At 42.1% G+C, this 21,453-nt stretch overlaps 2 protein-coding genes across 2 annotated transcripts; both read left to right on the top strand.

Annotated features, from left to right (window-relative positions):
- The first annotated feature begins 1,886 nt into the window (after positions 1-1,886).
- tp53inp1 (tumor protein p53 inducible nuclear protein 1) lies at positions 1,887-9,308 on the top strand. Its single transcript, XM_044018136.1, has 4 exons — positions 1,887-2,095; positions 4,201-4,482; positions 5,551-6,091; positions 6,565-9,308. Exons 2-4 carry the CDS (start codon positions 4,281-4,283, stop codon positions 6,782-6,784), a joined length of 963 nt encoding a protein of 320 aa, XP_043874071.1. The 5' UTR covers positions 1,887-2,095; positions 4,201-4,280; the 3' UTR covers positions 6,785-9,308.
- Positions 9,309-13,447: 4,139 nt separating this feature from the next.
- Positions 13,448-20,808, top strand: ccne2 (cyclin E2). Its single transcript, XM_044018135.1, has 12 exons — positions 13,448-13,874; positions 15,494-15,532; positions 15,805-15,886; positions 16,338-16,391; positions 17,584-17,726; positions 18,039-18,174; positions 18,256-18,402; positions 18,520-18,615; positions 19,402-19,536; positions 19,616-19,727; positions 19,820-19,977; positions 20,081-20,808. The coding sequence occupies exons 2-12, from the start codon at positions 15,519-15,521 to the stop codon at positions 20,189-20,191; spliced, it is 1,188 nt and encodes a 395-aa protein (XP_043874070.1). The 5' UTR covers positions 13,448-13,874; positions 15,494-15,518; the 3' UTR covers positions 20,192-20,808.
- Positions 20,809-21,453: the final 645 nt, after the last annotated feature.

Here is a 21,453-nt window from a genome sequence, read left to right as displayed (position 1 = left end):
TTTAAGAAGTTGATAAATGACAAAAAATAGAAAATATTCACATTTAAGAAGCTGAAAAATGACAGAAAGTAGAAAATATTCACATTTAAGAACTGAAAACTGAGAGAAAGCAGAACATATTCACATTTAAGAAGCTGAAAAATGACAGAAAGTAGAAAATATTAACATTTAAGTAGGTAAAACAGGACAGAAAATAGAAAATATTCAAATTTACGTAGCTGAAAAATGACAGAAAGTAGAAAATATTCACATTTAAGAATTAAAAACTGAGCGAAAGTAGAAAATTTTCACATTTAAGAAGCTGAAAAATGACAGAAAGTAGAAAATGTTTACATTTAAGAAGCTAAAAATAGAGAGTAGAAAATATTCACATTTAAGAAGCTGAAAAATGACTGAAAGTAGAAAATATTCATATTTAAGAAGCTGAAAATGACAGAAAGTAGAAAATGTTCACATTTAAGAAGCTGAAAAATGAGAGAAAGTTGAAAATATTCACATTTAAGAAGCTGAAAAATGAGAGAAAGTAGAAAATATTCACATTTGAGAAGCTGAAAAATTACAAAGTAGAAAATGTTCACATTCAGAAGTTGAAAAATAACAGAAAGTAGAACATTTTCACATTTAAGAAGCTGAAAAATGACAGAAAGTAGAAAATGTTCACATTTAAGAAGCTGAAAAATGACTGAAAGTAGAAAATATTCACATTTAAGAAGCTGAAAAATTACAAAGTATAAAATGTTCACATTTAAGAAGGTGAAAATGACAGAAAGTAGAAAATGACAGAAAGTTGAAAATGTTCACATTCAGAAGTTGAAAAATGACAGAATGTAGAAAATATTCACATTCAGAAGTTGATAAATGACAAAAAATAGAAAATATTCACATTTAAGAAGCTGAAAAATGATAGAAAGTAGAAAATATTCACATTTAAGAAGCTGAAAATGATAGAAAGTAGAAAATATTCAAATTTAAGAAGCTGAAAAATGACAGAAAGTAGAAAATATTCACATTTAAGAAGCTGAAAATGATAGAAAGTAGAAAATATTCACATTTAAGAAGCTGAAAAATGATAGAAAGTAGAAAATGTTCAGGCTAGAGAGTTGAAAAATAACAGAAGGTAGAAAATGTTCTACATTTAAGAAGCTGAAAAAATGACTGAAAGTAAGAAAATATTCACATTTAAGAAGCTGAGAAAAATTACAAAGTACTCAAAATGTTCACATTTAAGAAGGTGAAAATGACAGAAAGTAGAAAATGACAGAAAGTTGAAAATGTTCACATTTGAGAAACTGAAAATTACAAAAAGTAGAAAATATTCACATTTAAGAAGTTGAAAAATGACAGAATGTAGAACATATACACATTTAAGAAGCTGAAAAATGACAGAAAGTAGAAAATATTCACATTTAAGAATTAAAAACTGAGCGAAAGCAGAAAATGTTCACATTTAAGAAGCTGAAAATGACAGAAAGTAGAAAATGTTCACATTTAAGAAGCTGAAAAATGACAGAAAATAGAAAATGTTCACATTTAAGAAGCTGAAAAATGACAGAAAATAGAAAATATTCACATTTAAGAAGCTGAAAAATGACAGAAAGTAGAAAATATTCAAATTTAAGCTGCAACTTTATCTTTCTTTATAATTATTAAATTATTACAAAACACTAACGTGTAGACAAACAATCCATTATAATATATATGTACATATTTATGTATAGTTCCGCGTATTTCTGTATTTCTCGGGTATTTTGGGCTCACGCTCTGCCCTGTCATGCACTTAAATACACCAGAAAGGGGGGGCTGCAAGTCACGTGGATAGTGACAGGCTGCCCCGCGTCACCCGATTGGCCCGGTGCACCTGACCCCGCCCCTCGCGGTCAGGCTGCCTCTGGCTGCGTCACGACGATCAGCTGTTGGAGAACAACAACAAAAGAAGGAGCAGCGGAGAGGAAACGAACACGAGCGCGCGACACTTTTATAACACATACATTCACGTATGTGTGAACACATGAATCCGTCAGTTATTTCTTCTGAGAAGAAACGCGGAGTTTTGGGAGTTTTGGTGTTTTTATCTACCTCACAGTGACGACCACAGGTGAGTCTCTTTGTTTTGTGTCCGCTCGGGAAAACGTCTTTGTTTTTCTCTTCACACGGAAACGAACGAGTCTTCACGAGTTCAGTTGCTTTTTATGAAAGAAACAAAACAAAAAAATGCACAAAATAAGAACAATATAATATTCATTGTTTCCGCTGCAGAGTTCAAAGCTTCGGGCGTCGCTGCTGAACTCTGCCTTTGTCCTTTTATTTTGGAAATACTTAATGTAATACATCCACAAGCAGGTGAATAAGTGAATAAAGAAGTAAAAGTCAAACACGTAGACTCTTCAGCTTCTCACTGACTCTGTGCAGTTACACCCTTGTCTTCTCCCCGAGGCTTTATTTTATCGAACAATGTTTCGGCTCGCACACTCGTTATTAAACCATCATTGTGCACATAGCCATCGCCGAATGGTCGATTACATTGTTGACAGGGATATTAGCCAAAAATTGTTTTCATTATCCGTTCTTTGTGAGGTAGTAAGCGAATCGATCTTTGTATTTTACCTTTCTCAAAGCGGGATCGGCTGCTCTGGTTACACGACTGTGAACTCCAGTGGCGCTCGCGGACCAGTTTGTGTTGTTTTTTTTGACTCGCACAATCATTAATAAACCGCATTACTGCAGACAGACATAGCCGATGGATGTATTGCTTAATAAATAAGACAGTCGTTCAAAATGTATGTAGTTAATCTGTAATTTGTGAATTGAAAATCGCGTTCGAACTCTGTTTTCCAGTTTTCGTAAAGCGGGTTCGGCTGCTTTTGTTCCATGTCTGTAAAATTCCACCGTGGCGCTGTCGGACCCGGTTGGTTTTTATTTTTTCAGCTTCGCAAACTTGTTAAACAACTACATTGGTGCACAAAGAAACAGCCGGTTGATCAATTACTTCGTCTACGACAAAATCGATCTTGAATAATGTTGGGTATTTGTACATGATGAAGTAAAAAAGCTCATTCGTTCGGAGTTTTCTAAAGCGGGTTCGGCTGCTTTTGTTACAGATCTGTGAATTCGACGGTGGTGCGTTTACGGGTCATTGTTCAGACAGATGTTCGTCACTGGTGTGTTTTATTAATAGTTTTGCGATGTGTGTGATTCTTTGGCCTTCACTGAATAAATGTGAATATGATGTAACGCGTCGCCTTAAACACCGCGGCCGTGACCCATTTAACGGTGTGAATCGGTGATGTAAACGAGCCTCTCCTTTTTTTGTTAGGTCATTATTGTAATGGTTATGATCCACCCATAATAATCCCTGATAAATGTGTGTGTGTGCAGCAGATTATCTGCCTCTCACTCGATCGGTTAAATGTTTGTTTTGTGTTACAGCTGAATGCGATACCCGCATTTTTTTTGTTTTGTCTCTGATTTTTCTTTATTAATTTACGTATCGTGAGTAAGAAGTGAGAAAAACGAGCCGGCTGGAGGCTGTAAACGCATCTCAGCAGAGATCGGCCTGGGTTTGTTTGAATCGAGTGCGCGTTCAAGTGCCGTTTGAAAAAAATCGTAAATTTCAATTTTTTGTTTTTTCGGCAAGTTCATATCGAGTAAAACGCTCACGTGCCCCCCTTGTGTTAATTCCAGGTAACTGTCTTAAATTCTAAAGGCGTAATCTGTGATTTAACCCACTAATGTAATTATCTTTATAATGAGGCACTGACCATTAAGTGAAAGACATGTTTAAAAACAAAAAAAACGACAGAATTCGGCTTTTAAGAATAAACTGTTTTAATATTAATTGCATATTAATGTGCATAATATGTGTAGTTTGATTTATCTGATTTTTATCCATTTAAAACAACACAATACAAAGAAATAAAAACACTTACTGTACCAGAACAATGTGGTATTTAACAATACATCATATTTAACTTAAGTTAAGCAGATGTGTTGTGCTGTTCTGGAATCTTAAATCATTTTATTTATCGTCCTTTTTTAGACCAAGTGCTTCACTACTTAATAAATCAGATTCTCATGTAATTGATGAATATCTGGCATCAGCATGAAAACTCTCTGCTTTATGTTTCCCTGTGATGTTTGGAGTGAATTTTCTCTCTTTATATGAACGATTATTGACTTTTGTCTCGTCCACTGTCCCCTCAGATGACCCGGGACCAAACTCTGTTCATGCTCTTTACCGTTGTTTTTCCGGAGCCTTCCCGCCGCAGCCAATCCCACAGCTGATGAACAAAGTGCTGGCCACGCCCCTCTGCCGTCGCAGCCCGCCCCCCCCCTCAGCGCCGCCGCCCCCTGCTGGACGTCCAGCGGGAATGTTCCAGAGGTTCGCCAGTGTTCTGTTCGGGGACGAGGGGGAGGAGCTGAGCCGGAGCCGCAGAGGCACTGAGGAAGACGAAGACGAAGATTGGATCCTGGTCAACTACCTGAGTGAGTATATTATATTATTAATTAATAGAATATATACAGTATATTACCAAATGATCCAAACCACTAAAAAAATCTCCTGATATTTTTGTGACGATTATAAAAATCTGCGCTAAACTCAGTCGTCGTGTGTGAGTGTAAAGAGACAGTACGCAGATGCTCGACTATTACTCCGTCTATTAGCATAGCCATTAGCTGTTTTGTCCACTCAGGTTGTTTTTAAATAGAAATAAGCTTTACTTACTTACTTTCAATCACTGTAAGCATAGCAGTTAGCATAGGTAGAAAACAAAATGAGTTGTTGTTTCTATTTTGTGTCTTTTACGACATGAAGGCGTTTATAAAACCATATAAAATAAAAACAGTCAACTCTGTCCTAAGTTGTAAAAAAGTACGTCAGCTAACAGCTAGGCTAACAGCTACTTTGCCCAACGACAATTGGGCCATTGTTCCTGAGGATGTAGTGACTAATAAACCAGGCTAACAGCTAGGCTAACAGCTAGGCCAGAAATTAATGTTTGTTTCTCTAGCACAGTAGAAAAACCCAGAGAGAAACATGAGTCAAACGATTGTGAGTTTATTAAGAATCATTCATATTTATGTTGAAACACACGTTAAAAATAACTGAGTTTAAAGTTACTGAACAACTTTAGAGCGTTTTAATGTCAGAGGACAGGAGACAAGAGGACGCACTCTAACCTTAACCATAATCATACAATATGTCTTCACCTTTAAATGTAATCATTTGTGTTCTGGGGATTTCATTTTTGTCCCCATAAAGAAGACAAGTCCTCATAATGTGTGTGTGTAAACACATTCAGGTCCCCACAACATGAGTAATACCTGAACACACACACACTCACCCACAGATGTCTCTGACTCAGTCCTGGCACACTTTCACTCTGACCTGAGACGACCTGCTCTCGTCTCGTCTCCAGTTCCACAGTGTGAGACAGTTTCAGACGAGGACGCGTCACTTTTTCAGTAAACCTGTGAACTGTGGACATGTATGTACTTCACTGCCCTCTGCTGGACAAACACATTTATGAATCATCGTCTCTGTCTCTGCAGCTGAAGCCTGTTCTGCTCAGTGTGATGGACTGTCTGGATCCACTGCTCCTCATCCAGACCTGGTCCAGGACGAGGAGGAGGGGGAGGAAGACCTGGTGATGATTCCGTCTCCAGTGTCCAGCCCCCGCATCCGCTATGCCTCCTGCACCTCCCTCAACTCCACGGCTGACACCGACCTGGACGGCGGCGCTGAGGAGCACGAAGAGGGCAACGACGATGATGATGATGAGGCGGAGGAGGAGAGCGGGTTCCTGCGTCTGGATGCCTGCTCTCTGGAGGAGAGCTGGTTTGTCACGCCCCCACCCTGCTTCACCGGCCGCGGCAACCAGCCTGTCGTCCTGGAGACCAGCCCGCTGGAAAACCTGCTGATCGAGCACCCCAGCATGTCCGTCTATGCCCGCCACCGCAGCCCCCCCCGACTCACCCTCGACCCACTGCCACGCCTCCTCGACCAGGGGCGGGACTTTCTGTCTGCCACCGCCCCGATGGCCTCAGGAGGGAAGGAGAAGGCGAGACGTACACTGGACGGCCCCCGACACAGGTGAGTCATCAGATCACCTGATGCTGGTTCTTAAAGGGACAAGGTGAGGATTTTTGAATGAGGTGATATAAGGAAGCAGTTCCGTGTAACCATGGCAACCACTGTCGGTTTAAGTCGAGGACATCTTTCAAGAACATGTTCACGTTCAGATGTCTGATTTTGTAAAATTCAGCTTTTAAAATATTTAATTTAGACTTTCTTCAGTGACACAAAGTGACCACACGAGGCAGCAGAGGACCAGCAACTAAACCACTGAGTTTCTCTGTGGACTTTGGTGTGGGAGAGTGAGTGGCCTCACAGTGAGATGAAGACTTAAAGTGACTTTTGTGAAGCAGCTAAAATGTTTTTTTTTCTTGTGTCTCTGCTGGTGGCCATTTTGTCACTGACTGTGCGTCATCATGACTTTTTTGAATGCCTCTTTGACCTCGTATGTTTTTAACCTCACTTTAAACACGTGCTGTCGCCCCCTGCAGGCCAGAGGCAGCCATGGCCCAACGTCGCTCCAGCCTCCACTCCTTCTGCCTCGCCGCTGCGTTTTCTGCCCGCGCCGGCCTCCTGCAGCAGCATCATCGCCAGGGAAGCTCCGCCCAGCCACTGTCCCGCAACGCCCTGCGACGCCTCAACCTGCTGCGCCCCCCGAAGGCCAGCACGGTGCAACTGCACCAGCCCAGCCAGAGACACCTCAACTTCTGAGGCCACGTCAGCCTTCATCATCATCATCAACACCAGCACCTCCTTCATCAGCCTTCACTCATCGCAGACGTCCTGAAACCTGATTGGACGGTGAAAAAGGGAAAATGGCTGATCTCTCTTTCTATTGGCTCACATGGTCAGTTGGTTTGGTGACTCCTCCTCTTCCTCTCCTCCTTTTCTTTATACCTTCTTTATGACAATGATGAGAAGAAGCGGGCGTGGTGAAATGAAACGGTCATCATGTGGCCCCACCTCTTTCCCCTCCCTCTCTTAGTCTTTATGTCTAATCAGAGGAAGGAGCAGTTGTCTTGTGACGTCTGTCTTCTTCGATGCTGCAGGTCACTTTACTCGGCGGCAGGTTTTTTTGTACGGCGACGTTACTGATTCGTGTTTCTGTGAAGAGCGACGCGGCATGATCTCGTCGTTTAAATCAGTGTGAGGATGTTGAGGAATGTTGCTCAAGAACACGACGTGGGTCAAAGGTCAGATGAAGCTCCAAACAAACCATTAAAAAAGATCACCAGCAGGGGGCACCATCTTCACCTGCTGATGTTGTAGGTTTGCTTCGTTGACGTAAACGATGACGGAAAAACAAGCTTTGGCGGTTGGTGTTAGCAGCTACTGTAGCCAGACTACGTTAGCAGCCTCTATAGCCAAACTACGTAGCATTGACGGTTGATGTTAGCAGCTACTGTAGCCAGACTAAGTTAGCATCAGCTCCACATCGTAAACTGATTGATTCTATAGAATAAATAAATACATTTGCTAACAATAATTCACGTCGTGTTTTTCCGCAGCTGTTTGTTATTTTTTAAAATCACTGATTCACTTCCTGCCGTAAAGCATTGCGTCGCCGCTGTAAAAACCTGCCTCTGATTCAGTTCTTTTTTGATAAAAGAAAAAAAACGACTGATTTAAATTTCACTTAAGCCTTTTTTTATCGTAGCTTTGAGAAAAGAAATGTCAATGAAAATGTATTTAAAAAAAAAAATTCCAAAATATTTTTTGAAAAGAAAAAAATAATTTACATATCAGTATGAAGTGGGTGTGGTTTGTTTTGTTAGTCCGTCGCATGGTTGTAACGTTGTTTGTGGGAAAAACGTTAGAAAAAGACGATTGTTCTTGTTTTTGTTGATTTTTGGTTCTTTAAAGAATCTGCAGTCCACGTCTCAGGGTCACGACAACCAATCACCTTCTCACTCAACGCAGATTTACTTGACGGCTGATGATTCTTTTCACGTTTTTTTTCTCTGATCCTGGTCCCGGGACTGTGAACCTGAACTCAGCTGACTGAAATCATCCACATGTATAGAAAACCCTTTGTGTTTTATCTTCTTTGTTAACATAGTTAAGTTTTCTTAATCTCTTTAAATATTTAAACCAAAAAAAAAGTAGCTGCAACTTTTTTATCTTTAACTTGTTCATAATAATGAGTTCATTTTTGTTCTTGTTGTTTTGTTGCGACAGCAGTGGAGACGAGTCGCTGCACTGCGCGGGGAAAGAATCGCAATTGTTTACATGTCCGCACGAAACGTCCACACAAAACATCTACACGAAGCATCCACGCGAAACGTCCACGCACAACGTCCACACGAAATGTCCACACTAAAGTCAGATGTTTGAAAGTTTTCTCAACATTCATTGAAATAATCATGCATTTAAAGAACGGAACATAAGAAAACTAAATGTCTGTTCTGCGTCTCAGTGAAGCCGGAGATGTGGAACTGTGCGGCACTGAAGCTCCAGTCGTGACATTAATAATAAACGCGTGTTTGTAAATAATCGATATCGCGATCGTCGCATGTTTTTTTTGTTTCTCTCTCTCTCTACAATCACAGACGATGTTATTTTATGATTTGTCTCCTCTTATCTTAACTTTTCTCGTCTCTCATCAAACCAACAGGGATTTTTATTGAGGGTTTGTTTGTGGGTTTTTGAAAAGCCTTGAACTGTGTGGATCATGTGCCTTCCAGGTTAAAATGTTAAAATGTTGAAATGCATCAATGAAGAACTTGAACTCTCTCTACTTTTGTTTTTGAAATCAATAAAAACACGCAAACAAACTATGTCAGAAACCAACTATGCACCACTCGGCGGTGGAGACGCGTCGTTGCCGCCCACTCAGCCAGACGCAGCTTTTCTAACAATGACTAAACAAAACCAGACAGAATGATGTAGCAAAACCTATTCTCTCCTTTTTTGTTATTATTATTATTATTATTATTATAATAATAATCATCATTATTATTATTATTATTTAAATTTTAAAGTGTGAAGAATATTTTGTGGCATTTTTTTCACTTTTCACTGAGTGTTAGATGTTTTTTTGTTGGTGTTAGTTTACTGGAAAATACAGCACTTTGCCAAAAAAAACAAAAAAAAACAGGTGTAGGAACTATAATGTTTTATTTATCGACATAAATGCTCAACTTTGTATTTGGTATGAATGATCAACTCTCTGAAAACAAACAGCTCATTAAACAGTTCATACATGTGATCAGATAATAAATGTTTTCATACACAGCGACTGTCTCCGTTTGTCATGTGTGCTTCAGTTTAAGTCTACGATGTATTTAAACTTAAACTTAAAACTTTCCTTTTTGATAAAGCTTATAGTTAGAGCTGGTTCAGGGAAACCTGGACCATCTCTTAGTTATGCTGCTATAGAACTAAACTGCTGGGGGATTTTCCTGTGGTACACGCACATTCACTCTCTCACACTCAGGATTTGATTATGACTTTTTATATGTCATTAACCTTGTCTCTTTCTCTCCCTAGTTTGTGTCCTTCCTTCCTTCCTTCTCTCTCTCTCTCTGTATTCTCATCATGCAGGTTGCAGGATCAAGATCCAGTTTCCAAGGCTACGCTCATCGTCACCATTATTATTATTTTGTAATTAAAAGGTCGATATCATTAACTGTATAAACTTGTAACCTGATACAGTTGTTGTGTATCTGCTGCTGGTCTCCCTCTCTCTCTTCTGTCTCTCCCTCATCTCCCTCTTGTCCTTCCTCTCCCCCCATTTTCTGTCCCCCACCTCTCCACTGTCCCCCATTTTTCCTTTCACCCCAACCGGTCGAGGCAGATGACCGCACATCTCTGAGTCTGGTTCTGTCAGAGATTTCTTCTTCTCTCCACTGATGCCTAGTGTTTGCTCATTGTGTGAACTATTGGGGTTCTCTGCTCTCCTTGATGTTGTCTCTGTACAGTGCCTTGAGATAATGTATGTTATGATTTGGGGCTATACAAATAAAATTGAATTGAATTGAATTGAATGTCTTTAAGGACGTGTTTGCGTCTTTATCTCACTGAAAAGAGAGAAAATCAGTGATTTTAACACCACACACACACACGCACACACACACAGCAGTTGTTGATCACTGCTGCCTCCATCACTAAGTTCTAATGTCTTATTTTGTAAATTCGGCATTTTGAAATCCATCATTCAACATTCAAGTGACCACACGAGGCAGTGTCCCCGTGAGCTAAAATCACTGATTTTCTCTCTGGACTTTGGTGTGGGAGACTGAGTGGTTTACAAATGTCAGGAAACGCTGTGCTACTATAGTCTGAAGAGTGTTTTATGGCAAAAACACTCTTTTTTTTGCCACACTGGGATATGTATTCATTTGTTGTGATTTCTATTGCCATGGTTACGCTTGGAAAAGACAGAGCACATGAAAGGACCCCAGTGTGTGACAGCTGTTGAGGGACTGCATCCTTTCATGTCCCCTCTGGACACATTACTCAGTAGTGTGTGGCCAAGACATCGTGAGAAGACAACGTTGGACAACATGTTGTGATATGAGAGTGTAGAAAGAAAGTCCACGAAAGATGGAGACGTTAAGCACTGGTGATCTGACCATGAAGTCAGTCCAGACTATTCGACCACACATCATATCGTGCGTCAAACATTTGACTCTTGATCAGTGGAGCTCGGTCCAGTCGGGAGCGTTGGACATTCGCACCAAACACAAACTGGCTCACATGCTGCTGAACATCTTCAGGAGCTTCTCACACGTCTGGTCCAAAAAAATAAAGGAAGGAGCTCCAATAAACCAAGTCCATGACGCTCTGTACGACTCGCTCTGCTGCAGCTTCACTGAGGCTCTGCTCGTCAAGTCCGTCCCAGGATCCAGCATCAACAGAGTGACCAAGCTGATGGTGTCAGAGGTCACGTACTACGTGACGGCTTCAGAAACAAAGACACGCATCATTCCACCGGGAAAACTCAACGCCATGATCTGTTCAACGGGCAAAGTTCTGAAGGTGAGCGCCAGGAAGATGAAGAAATGGTGCAATTTGCAGACACACTGTCAGTCCAGAGGACAACCGATCCCGTCCAACCTGTCCGTCCAGGATGTCCTCATGGACAAGGCGGCGGAGATCATCGAGCCCATTCTGGACAACGTTGCAGACATGGTTTATAACCTGCTGGAAAAGGCGTCGTCTCTGGAGAACAAAAGTGATGCTGACGACATCGCTGAGTCCATCACTGAGGCTGTGAGCCTCCAAGAGACTGAAGATCCAGATCCTGAACCTCAGCAGCACAAACAGCAGTTGGTGGATCGAGCCAGGAGGAAGATCTGTGACTTTTTTACCAAGAAGTTCATCGAAGCGTCGATGTGTCAGATCATCTCACAGGTGAAGGCCAAGTTCATCTGCGAGAGCAAAGGTGGAGACAGTGAGTCACTGCGGTCATTACTGACTGTCGTGGAGTCTGTGCTGCTGGCAGGTGAGACAGGTGAGCTAGCTCTCATCGACAACCTCAGAGACGTCTTATTTCACAAGGCCTTTGTTATCACAGGGAAACTCAGTCCACTGCTCTACAGGCACATCACCGGAGAGGACTCGGTCTGCAAAGTGTCAGGACCTTGGTCTCAAAACAGGATCTACCAAGACATCAAGAGCAGAGTCGTCTGCTTCCTGTCCCTGATGAGCTGGTGGCTGAGCAACCAAGAACTGTTCAGCTGCCACAGCATGTTGACTGTTCTGAAGGACAGTGAGCTCCAACAGGAGGAGAAACAGCTCCAACAGGAGGAGAAATGGTTCTATGAGCAGGAGAAACGCTTCCAAGAGCAGGAGAAACAGTTCCAAGAGGAGGAGAAGCAATTTCAAGAGCAGGAGAAACAGCTCCAAGAGGAGGAGAAATGGTTCCAAGAGGATGAGAAATGGTTTCAAGAAGAGAAGAAACAGCTCCAAGAACATGAGATATGGTTCCAAGATGAGGACACATTTCTCCAAGAACAGGAAAAACGGTTTCAAGAGGAGGAGATACGGTTCCAAGAAGAGGAGATACGGTTTCAAGAGGAGGAGAAACAGCTCCAAGAGGAGGAGAAACCATTCCCAGACAAGAAGAAATGTCTCCAAGAACAGGAGAAACAGTTCCAAGAAGAGAAGATACAGTTTCAAGATGAGGAGAAACAGCTCCAAGAAGAGAAGATACAGTTTCAAGAGGAGGAGAAACAGCTCCAAGAAGAGAAGATACAGTTTCAAGAGGAAGAAAAACACCTCCAAGAGGAGGAGAACGCAGCACTTTTGAGAACATGTGCTGAACATGTTCAGGACGCTGCAGACGTGACAGGAAACAGCAGGTTCTTTCTCAGGTCTGTCATCACTAAACTCTTCCTGAACGCGACACTGGAGGTGAAACAAAGTTCTGTCATCGTTCCAAACCTGGAATCCAAAGTCAACACTCTATTAGACGGAGTCTGGGCCGAACTGGAAGGTTCCAAAGTCGCCATTACCTTAAAAGATGTCGACCAACTTCGTAAAGTCATTGTGAAGGAGCTGCAGAAGCAGTACTGCAGTCCACTGGGACTGTTGGTCTCCATGGAGTCCGGATGCTCTGAAGGTCTTCAGACCGCCATCGCCACTTGTGTGAAGGTTCATCTGAACAAGAAGAGCCGCTCCGTCTCCAGAGTCTCCCACATTTTCAAGAAGATTTTCTGGAGGTTTCACCCAATCATGTGACCTTTGTTCAAGGGAGGGTTTAGATCAGGGGTGGGACTTATGACACTTTTCAATAAAAATATAAAACCAAGTCAAGATAAGTTTTTCTCCCAGTTTAAAATTAATGTCACACACACATACACGTTGGACATTCATGACTTGAGGGGACATTGCATTGACTTACATTAATTTCCTGGAGACTTACTCTAACCTTAACCACAATTACTGCCTAATCCTAACCCTAACCTCAACCTAACCTTAAAACATATCTTCACCTTAAAATGTAGTCATTTACGTTGTGGGGACATGAGTTTTGTCCCCACAAGGAAGACAAGTCCCCATAATGTGACTGTGTATACAGTTTTAGGTCCCCACAACATTAGTAAATGGTAAAAATCAGTCTGATTTCTTTGTTTATTTTTATATCATGTGTACCTAAATGTGATTTAAAGATCATAACGTTATCTATCTATCTATCTATCTATCTATCTATCTATCTGTCTGTCTGTCTGTCTGTCTCTCTCTCATCACTGTCCTCTGTCATTGTGTCTCTGACAGCTGCTCACCCACGTGCTCCCTCTGTTTACATCCAGCAGGAAGCACGCGGGAGTCGCCGCTCACTCTGTCATTGGTCAGAAGTCACACACGCCCCTCCCATGGGCGGGACATGGACGCGGAAGCTGTTTCACTCCCGCGAAGAAAAATGGCAAAAAACTTGACAGAATCGGAACATTGTCGTAAACATCAGCTGTCGTCACATTCACTGGCGTCTGCGCAGCCGTCAAAGTCCAACCGGAACTAACGGGAAGCGCCGTTTTCGTCACGAAAACCCCCGCGCGACTCTGTGTGTGTAGAAGTGAGCGCGCGCTCCAGTTAAACGACGCGAATCAGCGGCTTTTTCCGCCGCCGCAGAGCCGCTGTGTCCGCGCGCAGGCTCGCGGAGACTCGCGGACACCGTGTGAACGCTCCGCTCCGGTTCGTTTGAGAAAAATCTCGCTTCAAATTTAAACATTTAGCGCGTTTCTGTGAAAACCGGGAACGCGCATGCGCAGTGTTGGCGGCAGGCCTATGCGGATATAAGGATTGGCGCCGGCGCCACAGCTGATGATCATTCATTCATTCATTCTTCACTGAGGAGGTAAGAGCACAGCGCCGGAGAGCTCCCACACACACACTCTAAAGCCTTTACAGACCAGGTTCTTGTGGGTCAACGTTCAGGATGAAGTTTATTCGTTTTAACCCTTAAATCCGTGTATTTGTGGGTGTAGTTTAGTTTGGAGTGGGTTTAAATGAGGACGAGCCTCAGTGTGCAGCTTCACTTGTGCTTTAAACTCACTATAATGTCGATTTAAATGTGATTTCGGAGACATTTAAATGTTTCTCACCTTTGGTTGTAAAGTGCATGTTTTACTGAGTCTTTTTTTAAGTTTTGTACGAGTTTGTGTTCTAACTGTGGGAAAACGCTGCTGTTGTGACTTTAAAAAGTCTCATTAAACAGAGTTAAAGTCGTTTTCTCTGTTTCTTTTTCGCACACTGACTCTATACCTGGTTTTAGACTAAACCAGACCATCACTCGTGTGTCTACATGTCGACATTAGCTGGTTATTGTTGACCTAGTTAGCTAGAGTTTGCTAATGACTGTAGCTCCCCCCTCCACAGCTTAGCCTCGCGGTGCTGGAGTCTCTTTACCCGTGTTTAACCGGGTTTAACTTCGGTTAAACACACGTTTCTTTACATGTGTGAATCCTGGAACTGTGGTTGTGGTCGGGTCCAGTTTAAAGTCGGTTCGATTGTTGTTAAGCGGTCATTTGTGGCACTTTACCCCCGCAGACTTGGGGGAGGTTCAGGGAGGAAGGAGCTCAATTCCTCCCGCTTCTGAGCTCCTCAAATTGGCGCGTCTTTGAGTTTCAGTCGTGGAATAAAGTGGATATTTTCACACTTTGAGAGCAGAAGTGCTTCAGTAAAGTGTGGAAATGTGTGTCGAGTCGCTCACGGTTCGCGTTGTTTGCGTGAAATGAAGCATTTTGGAGTTTTTTTTGTTTAAAATGGAGGGAGAGTTGGAGCAGAGCAGACCCCCCCTCCCTCTGACTGCTGCTGCTACTGTGACCAGCTATCATCTTCATTATTATTATTATTATTATTATTATTATTATTATTATCATCATGTTTTAGTATTATCGTTTACTTGTGTACTCTTTACGTCATCAGTCATGTCTCTAAATAATCCAGATTAGATTAAAAAGGCTGTAGTTCTTGATCAAACAATCACTGGACTGTATGTACGAGTAACAAAATCTGTCTCTTAAACATCGATGATCAGCAGATATTGATCATTAATCAGGCTAATAACCTATCAACTGATTATTTATTCATTATTACACATTTTGTAATTTCATAAATATGATAAATGTGACTCAAACTTTCATTTTTTTCCTTTTATTTTTTGTTCTGTTTCATGTATTTAATATTTAGTTTATGCATTATTGTTTTATTAAAACTGTATATAATTGCACTCCAGTGCTGACATTCAGCATTAATTATCGTCTGGTTTCTAAAAAAAGAGAAACCTCCTCGGTCGGCCGATAATAAAACAAAGTGAGAAAAGCACTTTATCGCACGACTGTACTTCTATTCCTCTGTAGACTTTAACAAGGCAGATATTTAATTCTTAATTTTCATATTCATCTGTCTGAATCTAGATTTCTGTTTTTCTTCTGTGAGCTTAATTTTTACTCCTTTCCTTTTGTGTCTTTGCAGCAGAAGAATAAACTCAGTTGACATCATGTCCAGACGCAGGTGAGACGCTCGGGTTTCCTCCAGATGAACTTGGCCATTTTTTATTCATTAAAACCAGTTTGTGTGATTTTTTTTTATTTTTTTTCCCCGCTTCTTAAATGTTATTTTTGGTTTCTTTTCTGCATAAAACAAAAATCATTTAAACTGAATCATTTCCAGGTTAAATCAACGTTAACTAACTGATGATTAAAATATCGTGAGTTGCAGCATGAATCAGAGCTCGATGATGATATTTGAAGCCGTCTCTGATGTTAATGTTGTTTTTCCTTCAGTGGTCGCATCACACTTCAAACCAGAGACTCGAACACACCTGAGCCGCTCGTCAGAGTCCCAGTGAAGAAGAGAAAGTCAGAGGTTTGTGTCTCGGCCACAAAACAATCACCAGATATTAAATCTACACTTTATCTCACTGTGAGACACACTTCTGTAAACCACACACACACACACACACACACACAGGAGTTGTTGATCCACTGCTGCCTCCATCACTAAGTTCAAATGTCTTTCATTTGAAAATTTCAACTTTAAAATATTTAATCTAGACTTACTTCAGTGACAAAGTGACCACACGAGGCAGGAGAGGACCAGCAGCTCCTGTGTCCCCACCGGCTGAAATCACTGGTTTTCTCTGTGGACTTTGGTGTGGGAGAGTGAGTGGTTTGCAAACGCCTGTCTCACAGTGAGATAAAGATGTGATCATGTTCTTAAAGGTGTCGCAGACTCAGACAGTTTTGTTTTTGTTACTCGTATGTTGTTTTTATATTGTTTGAATTTTGTCTAATGAGTTTTTAAATTTAATTTCCAGCCATCGAAGAAGAAACTACAGCCTGCAGCCAAGAAACACAGCTATGAAATACAGGTCAGTGTGTGTGTGTGTGTGTGTGTGTGTGTGTGTGTGTGTGAGGGAGAGAGATAAGCAGCAGTGTGTTACTCCTCCTTGTCATGTGTCATGAGGGTGTCCATTTTGTTTCCCCCTCCCTCTCAACTAAAGTAGGTCTACAACGGTTAATCCACAACTAAATTTATCCACTTTTTAAAAATAATTCATTAAAAGCCATTTCTGTGATTGTTCAGCTTCTTAAATGTGAATATTTTCTGATCTCATTAAAACTGAATCATTGTGTTTGTGGACAAAGACATTTGAGGACTTTGTCTTTTTCCACAGTTTGCTCATCACTGATATTTCACATGAACATAATCACCAGATGATTGATGATGAAAATCACCTCTGTTAAAGGGGACATATTATGCAAAATCAACTTTTTAACCATTTTAATACTTATACACGCGATGTTGAATTCTCTGCTCTTGTGACGGCAGCATGCGCATTTCACTGCAAATGTTACCGCCCCACCAGTAAGTTTACCTCGAGACCTTATATATGAAGCTAATGTGCTGGATAAAGTCAGCAAACGTGTGTTCGCACCACTTCACATCAGACTGTGGCCAGCGGTCGCCGTATTTAGTCAGCGACGTACAAACACACACATTGTTTACAAAAAAAGGTCACATAGAGGTCATAACTGACCATTCTGACACGTCCTAATTAAAAAAATGTGTTCAGTACGTCCTCCTGTGACGCCACTCTCACTGTTTTCTGCTCACGCTGCCATGTTGATATTGTCAGAGAACTAGTGGAGGGAGGGGGAGAGGAATGGAGCAGAGGGAACAGGAGCTGAGTGAGTGCTGTAAAGAGGACAAATCAGAAACCCCCTGGAAGAAGTGGGTGTGTGTTTGCCTTTGTCTCATTTGCATATAAAGGGACCATGCACAAAACTGAGTGTTCTGAAAGGGGTGGGTTTAGCAGGGTTATTGAACTGCTATGATGCTTCATCCTAATGGTGTTTTGACCAAAGCATGTCACTGACATGTTCATTAGGACACCAGGGAACTATTTTAATGGGGGAAATAGGGTATAATATGTCCACTTTAAATCTTCTGTGCAGTACATCAGTGTCACCACTAGGTGTCATTGTTTTGCGCTTCAGAGAATGAAGTGGATTATTCTGGTTTACTGCAGATATAAAGTGAGTGTGTGTGTGTGTTTTCAGAAGTGTTGGTCAGAGGACGGAGCGAGTCCATGTGTCCTCATCGAGACTCCACACAAAGAGCTGCAGCCCACAGACTCGTCCAGCTTCAAACAGTACACCTTCAAAAACCTCTTCATCAAGGCCTCGCCCATCCCCCGCCTCAGGTAAGCAGCTGCTTTACACCTCACTCTGACTCCACCCCCAGTCTGTGTTCACGGATCATGAATCTTTATCACCTGCTCTTAGTTTCACGTGTAAAGAACTGATGATTCTGTAATAAAATCCAGTTTTTAAGCAGCGAAACAAACAAGTGTGTGTGCGTGTGTCTCTAAACTTCATACAGTACAATATAATAAAAGCTTTGCAGTGGAGGAATCGCTTATTTTGCCATAGGAAGGTTGTGGGTTTGATTCCTGGCATCATGAGTGAACTGTGACTCTGTAGTTTTAACGGTGTGTGTGTCATGTTTTGTGCAGCTGGGCCAGTTCAGACGACGTCTGGATCAAAATGCTCAACAAGGAGCTGAAGTACGTCCATGATAAGAGTTACCTTCAGCAGCACCCCAGACTGCAGCCCAAGATGAGAGCCATCCTGCTGGACTGGCTGCTGGAGGTGAGACTGAACGTGTGTGTGTGTGCCCCGTCTGAACGTGTGTGTGTCCCCCCCGTCTGAATGCGTGTCCCCTGTCTGCAGGTCAGTGAGGTGTACAGTCTGCACCGGCAGACAGCTTACCTCGCTCAGGACTACTTTGACCGATTCATGCTGACTCAGCAGAACGTCAACAAAGACTACCTTCAGCTCATCGGCATCACGGCGCTCTTCGTCGCCTCCAAGATTGAGGTGAGGCCCCGCCCACTCTGCTACAGGATCATGAGGGACTTTAAATGTGGATTTCCTCTCACTGGTGATGATTTTCTTCTGATTTTAAAGCCTCGGTTTTGTGACTTCTCTCCTCAGGAAATTTATCCTCCCAAAATCTACGAGTTTGCGTATGTGACGGACGGAGCCTGTGACACGTGGGACATCCAGCGCACGGAGCTTCACCTGCTGAAGGTAAAACACGTGAAGAAGAAGCTTCTAGACGCAATAAAATCTGTCTGCTTCAGTTTACAGTGTCTTTAGAAACGTTTGTGAACCACTTGCGCTCTCCCGCACCAAAGTCATTTTAGCTGCTGGTCCTCTGCTGCCTCGTGTGGTCACTGTGTCACTGAGGTCAATCTGGACAAAGACTCGAAACACTGAACAGACAAAATAAGACATTAGAACTTAGTGATGGAGGCTCTGTCTGTCTGTCTCCTGTGACAAATAGACCTGTCACAATAACCAATTGTGCTGGACGATAAATTATTGCGATAAATGTTAATATTGCCGAGACCATTTTCATCTAATGCGATGATGATGATGATGATGCTGCAGGTTCACCTCCAAGATCAACACACTTATCTCTAAAGAATATTTAATTTTTGAATATCCACAATAAATAAAATGCACTGCAATAAAAACCACACACAATCAAGTGGATGTAAACAAAACTGTGTTCATTAACAGGCTAAACGACCAACAGTGAGGACACACACACACACACACACACACACACAGACCATGCAGCTGACTGAGAGGCGTCCTGAGACAGAGACAATGAAAACAAACATGGAGCTCAGTTTATTCACCGTGTGATGAATTGATTTCTTTCGTATCGCGACACTCGTGACAAAACTGGAGAGACATGAATGACCGGAGATCTTTAAGTCTCTGCAGCCATGTGAACTTGTTTGAAGCACTGTCCTGGTCCTGTCGAGTCCTCCGTGTTCACGTCCATGTTTGTCTGTCGTCCTGCAGGCATTGGACTGGAACCTCTGTCCTGAGACGTCCATCTCCTGGCTGAAGCTCTACGCTCAGGTGGAAGCCCAGAAAGACGACGAGAACTTCTTGGTGCCTCAGTTTTCCCAAGAGACGTACATCCAGATCACACAGGTACACATGCGCGCGCGCGCACACACACACACACACAGGTACAGTGTGTGATTGTAGTCTAACGTCCGTGTGTCCTCAGCTGTTGGACTTGTGTATGATGGACATAAACTGGTTGGACTTCAGCTACAGCGTCCTTGCCGCCGCCGCCTTCTGCCACTTCTTCAGCTTTGACGTCGTCCACAAAGTCTCAGGTGAGTCGCGACGTTTCCTGTGACGACTGCACTGACTTTCAGGGTTACGTGACCACCCTCTAACCCTGCCCATGTCTGCCCTCGTGTGTCAGGTCTGACGTGGGAGAGCGTGGCACCGTGTGTGCGCTGGATGAGCCCCTTCATGGACGTGCTGCGCACTGAGGCCACGCCCCTTCTCAAGAACTTCCCTAAAGTGAAAGGAGATGACCGACACAACATCCAGACACACGTGTCCTACCTGGACCTGCTGGTGAGACAGACTGACAGACGCCGTCATCTCTCAAACATGTCTATAATCTGAAGAATTCAGATTATTGACATTTGAATCATTCATTGTTTTATTTGTGTTTCAGAGAAAAGCTCACGAGTGTCAGGTCGACGCCCCCGACTGTCAGATGTCACCCGTCGCCATCGCACCTGTCCTGACTCCGCCCAGCAGCACAGAGAAACCAGCCAATCCCTGAGCAGGACACGAACACCTGAGCAATGCTAAATGCTACCTCTGCACAGCTAACAAACAACAATGTTCACGTTTTTTTTATATTTTTTAAAAAAAGATGAACTTTTTATGTGCGTTTAAAAAAAAAAAAAAAAGTGAGTTTTAAACACTAAGTTCAGACGTTCACTTCCTGTCGTCGTGTCAGTTTTAATGAAACTGAATCTGGATTATTCAGGTGTTAAAACGTCGCTCAAATCAAAGTGTTTTTAGTTTAGTCCGGCAGATTAAACTGGTGCTGATCTGAAGAATTCAGTCGGATTCTCGGGAAGTCGCGTTTTTCTTTCTGCTCCCGACTGAATGTCGTGGCGTTTACGTGAAAACGCACAGAAAAGATCGGATACAAAGAGTTTTTGTAGCTGCGAAAAAAGAAATGTGTGAATGTGTTGAACTGCGTTGTGTCGTTACATTCCTGTGAAACTTGACAAATGTAAAGTGTTTTTATTTAAAGATTGTTCATATGTAAAAAGAATGAAATGAACAAATCATTATTTATGATTCAGATTTAAAATAAACGGCTGTTGCGTCGTTAGTGCCTTCATTAAAGAGGAAATGACGGCTTTACAAAATAAAAGCTGAAATCCAGTGTGTGTGTGTGTGTAAGATACAGACCACAGTTAATAACTGTAAGCTCTGTTTTTGTAAATAGAAACTTTCAAATGTGTCTTTCTTTTCTACAAAGTTTGTCAATAAAAGTCAAAATAAGTTTGTCTGTTTAACTTTTTATTAGCTTTAGGAAGAAAGGATAGAAGTTGTGCCTGTGTCGGAAAGCAGGGTTAGTGAGAACTGTGTTAACCCTGAGCTGAGGGAAACTGGTTTCACAAAGCTCATCTCGACTGAGTCAGTTACTGTGGCAACAGACTCTGTGAACCGAACCTGCTCTCTGTCTCCTCCTGAGTCTGAAGCAGCTGTCTGATGCTTGTCTCATGTCCTCATTCATACAGTCATATCACGTATCTACGAAGGAGACAAGACTGGCGGCTCCATGACAGCAGCCAGCCGGACGTGGAGTGTGAGGGTGATTTTATGAAGTTAAACTATTTGTAACTAATTTTGTATCATATCAATAACGTAAAGCCTATTTGTGGGAGTAAATCATACTTGGTTTCACACGTAACATTCTCTCACAAACACTACTATAGTCACACACACTTACTATCACACTCTCTCACAAACACTACTATAGTCACACACACTTACTATCACACTCTCACAAACACTACTATAGTC

The sequence above is a fragment of the Solea senegalensis genome, unplaced genomic scaffold, assembly GCF_019176455.1.
Source record: "Solea senegalensis isolate Sse05_10M unplaced genomic scaffold, IFAPA_SoseM_1 scf7180000016312, whole genome shotgun sequence".
Lineage (NCBI taxonomy): Eukaryota > Metazoa > Chordata > Actinopteri > Pleuronectiformes > Soleidae > Solea > Solea senegalensis.
Note: the sequence above shows the minus strand (reverse complement) of the source record. Positions and strands in the feature narration are given on the sequence as shown.

What these genes read in the sequence shown, in the direction of transcription:
- tp53inp1 (XM_044018136.1), top strand. Translation starts at nt 4,281, where the DNA reads ATGAACAAAGTGCTGGCCACGCCCCTCTGCCGTCGCAGCCCGCCCCCC. An exon ending in GATCCTGGTCAACTACCTGA is followed by an intron (nt 4,483 to 5,550) that starts GTGAGTATATTA and finishes CTGTCTCTGCAG; the next exon opens with CTGAAGCCTGTTCTGCTCAG. An exon ending in CTGGACGGCCCCCGACACAG is followed by an intron (nt 6,092 to 6,564) that starts GTGAGTCATCAG and finishes CGCCCCCTGCAG; the next exon opens with GCCAGAGGCAGCCATGGCCC.
- ccne2 (XM_044018135.1), top strand. An exon ending in TGAAGAAGAGAAAGTCAGAG is followed by an intron (nt 15,887 to 16,337) that starts GTTTGTGTCTCG and finishes TTTAATTTCCAG; the next exon opens with CCATCGAAGAAGAAACTACA. An exon ending in TCGTCGCCTCCAAGATTGAG is followed by an intron (nt 18,403 to 18,519) that starts GTGAGGCCCCGC and finishes TTCTCTCCTCAG; the next exon opens with GAAATTTATCCTCCCAAAAT.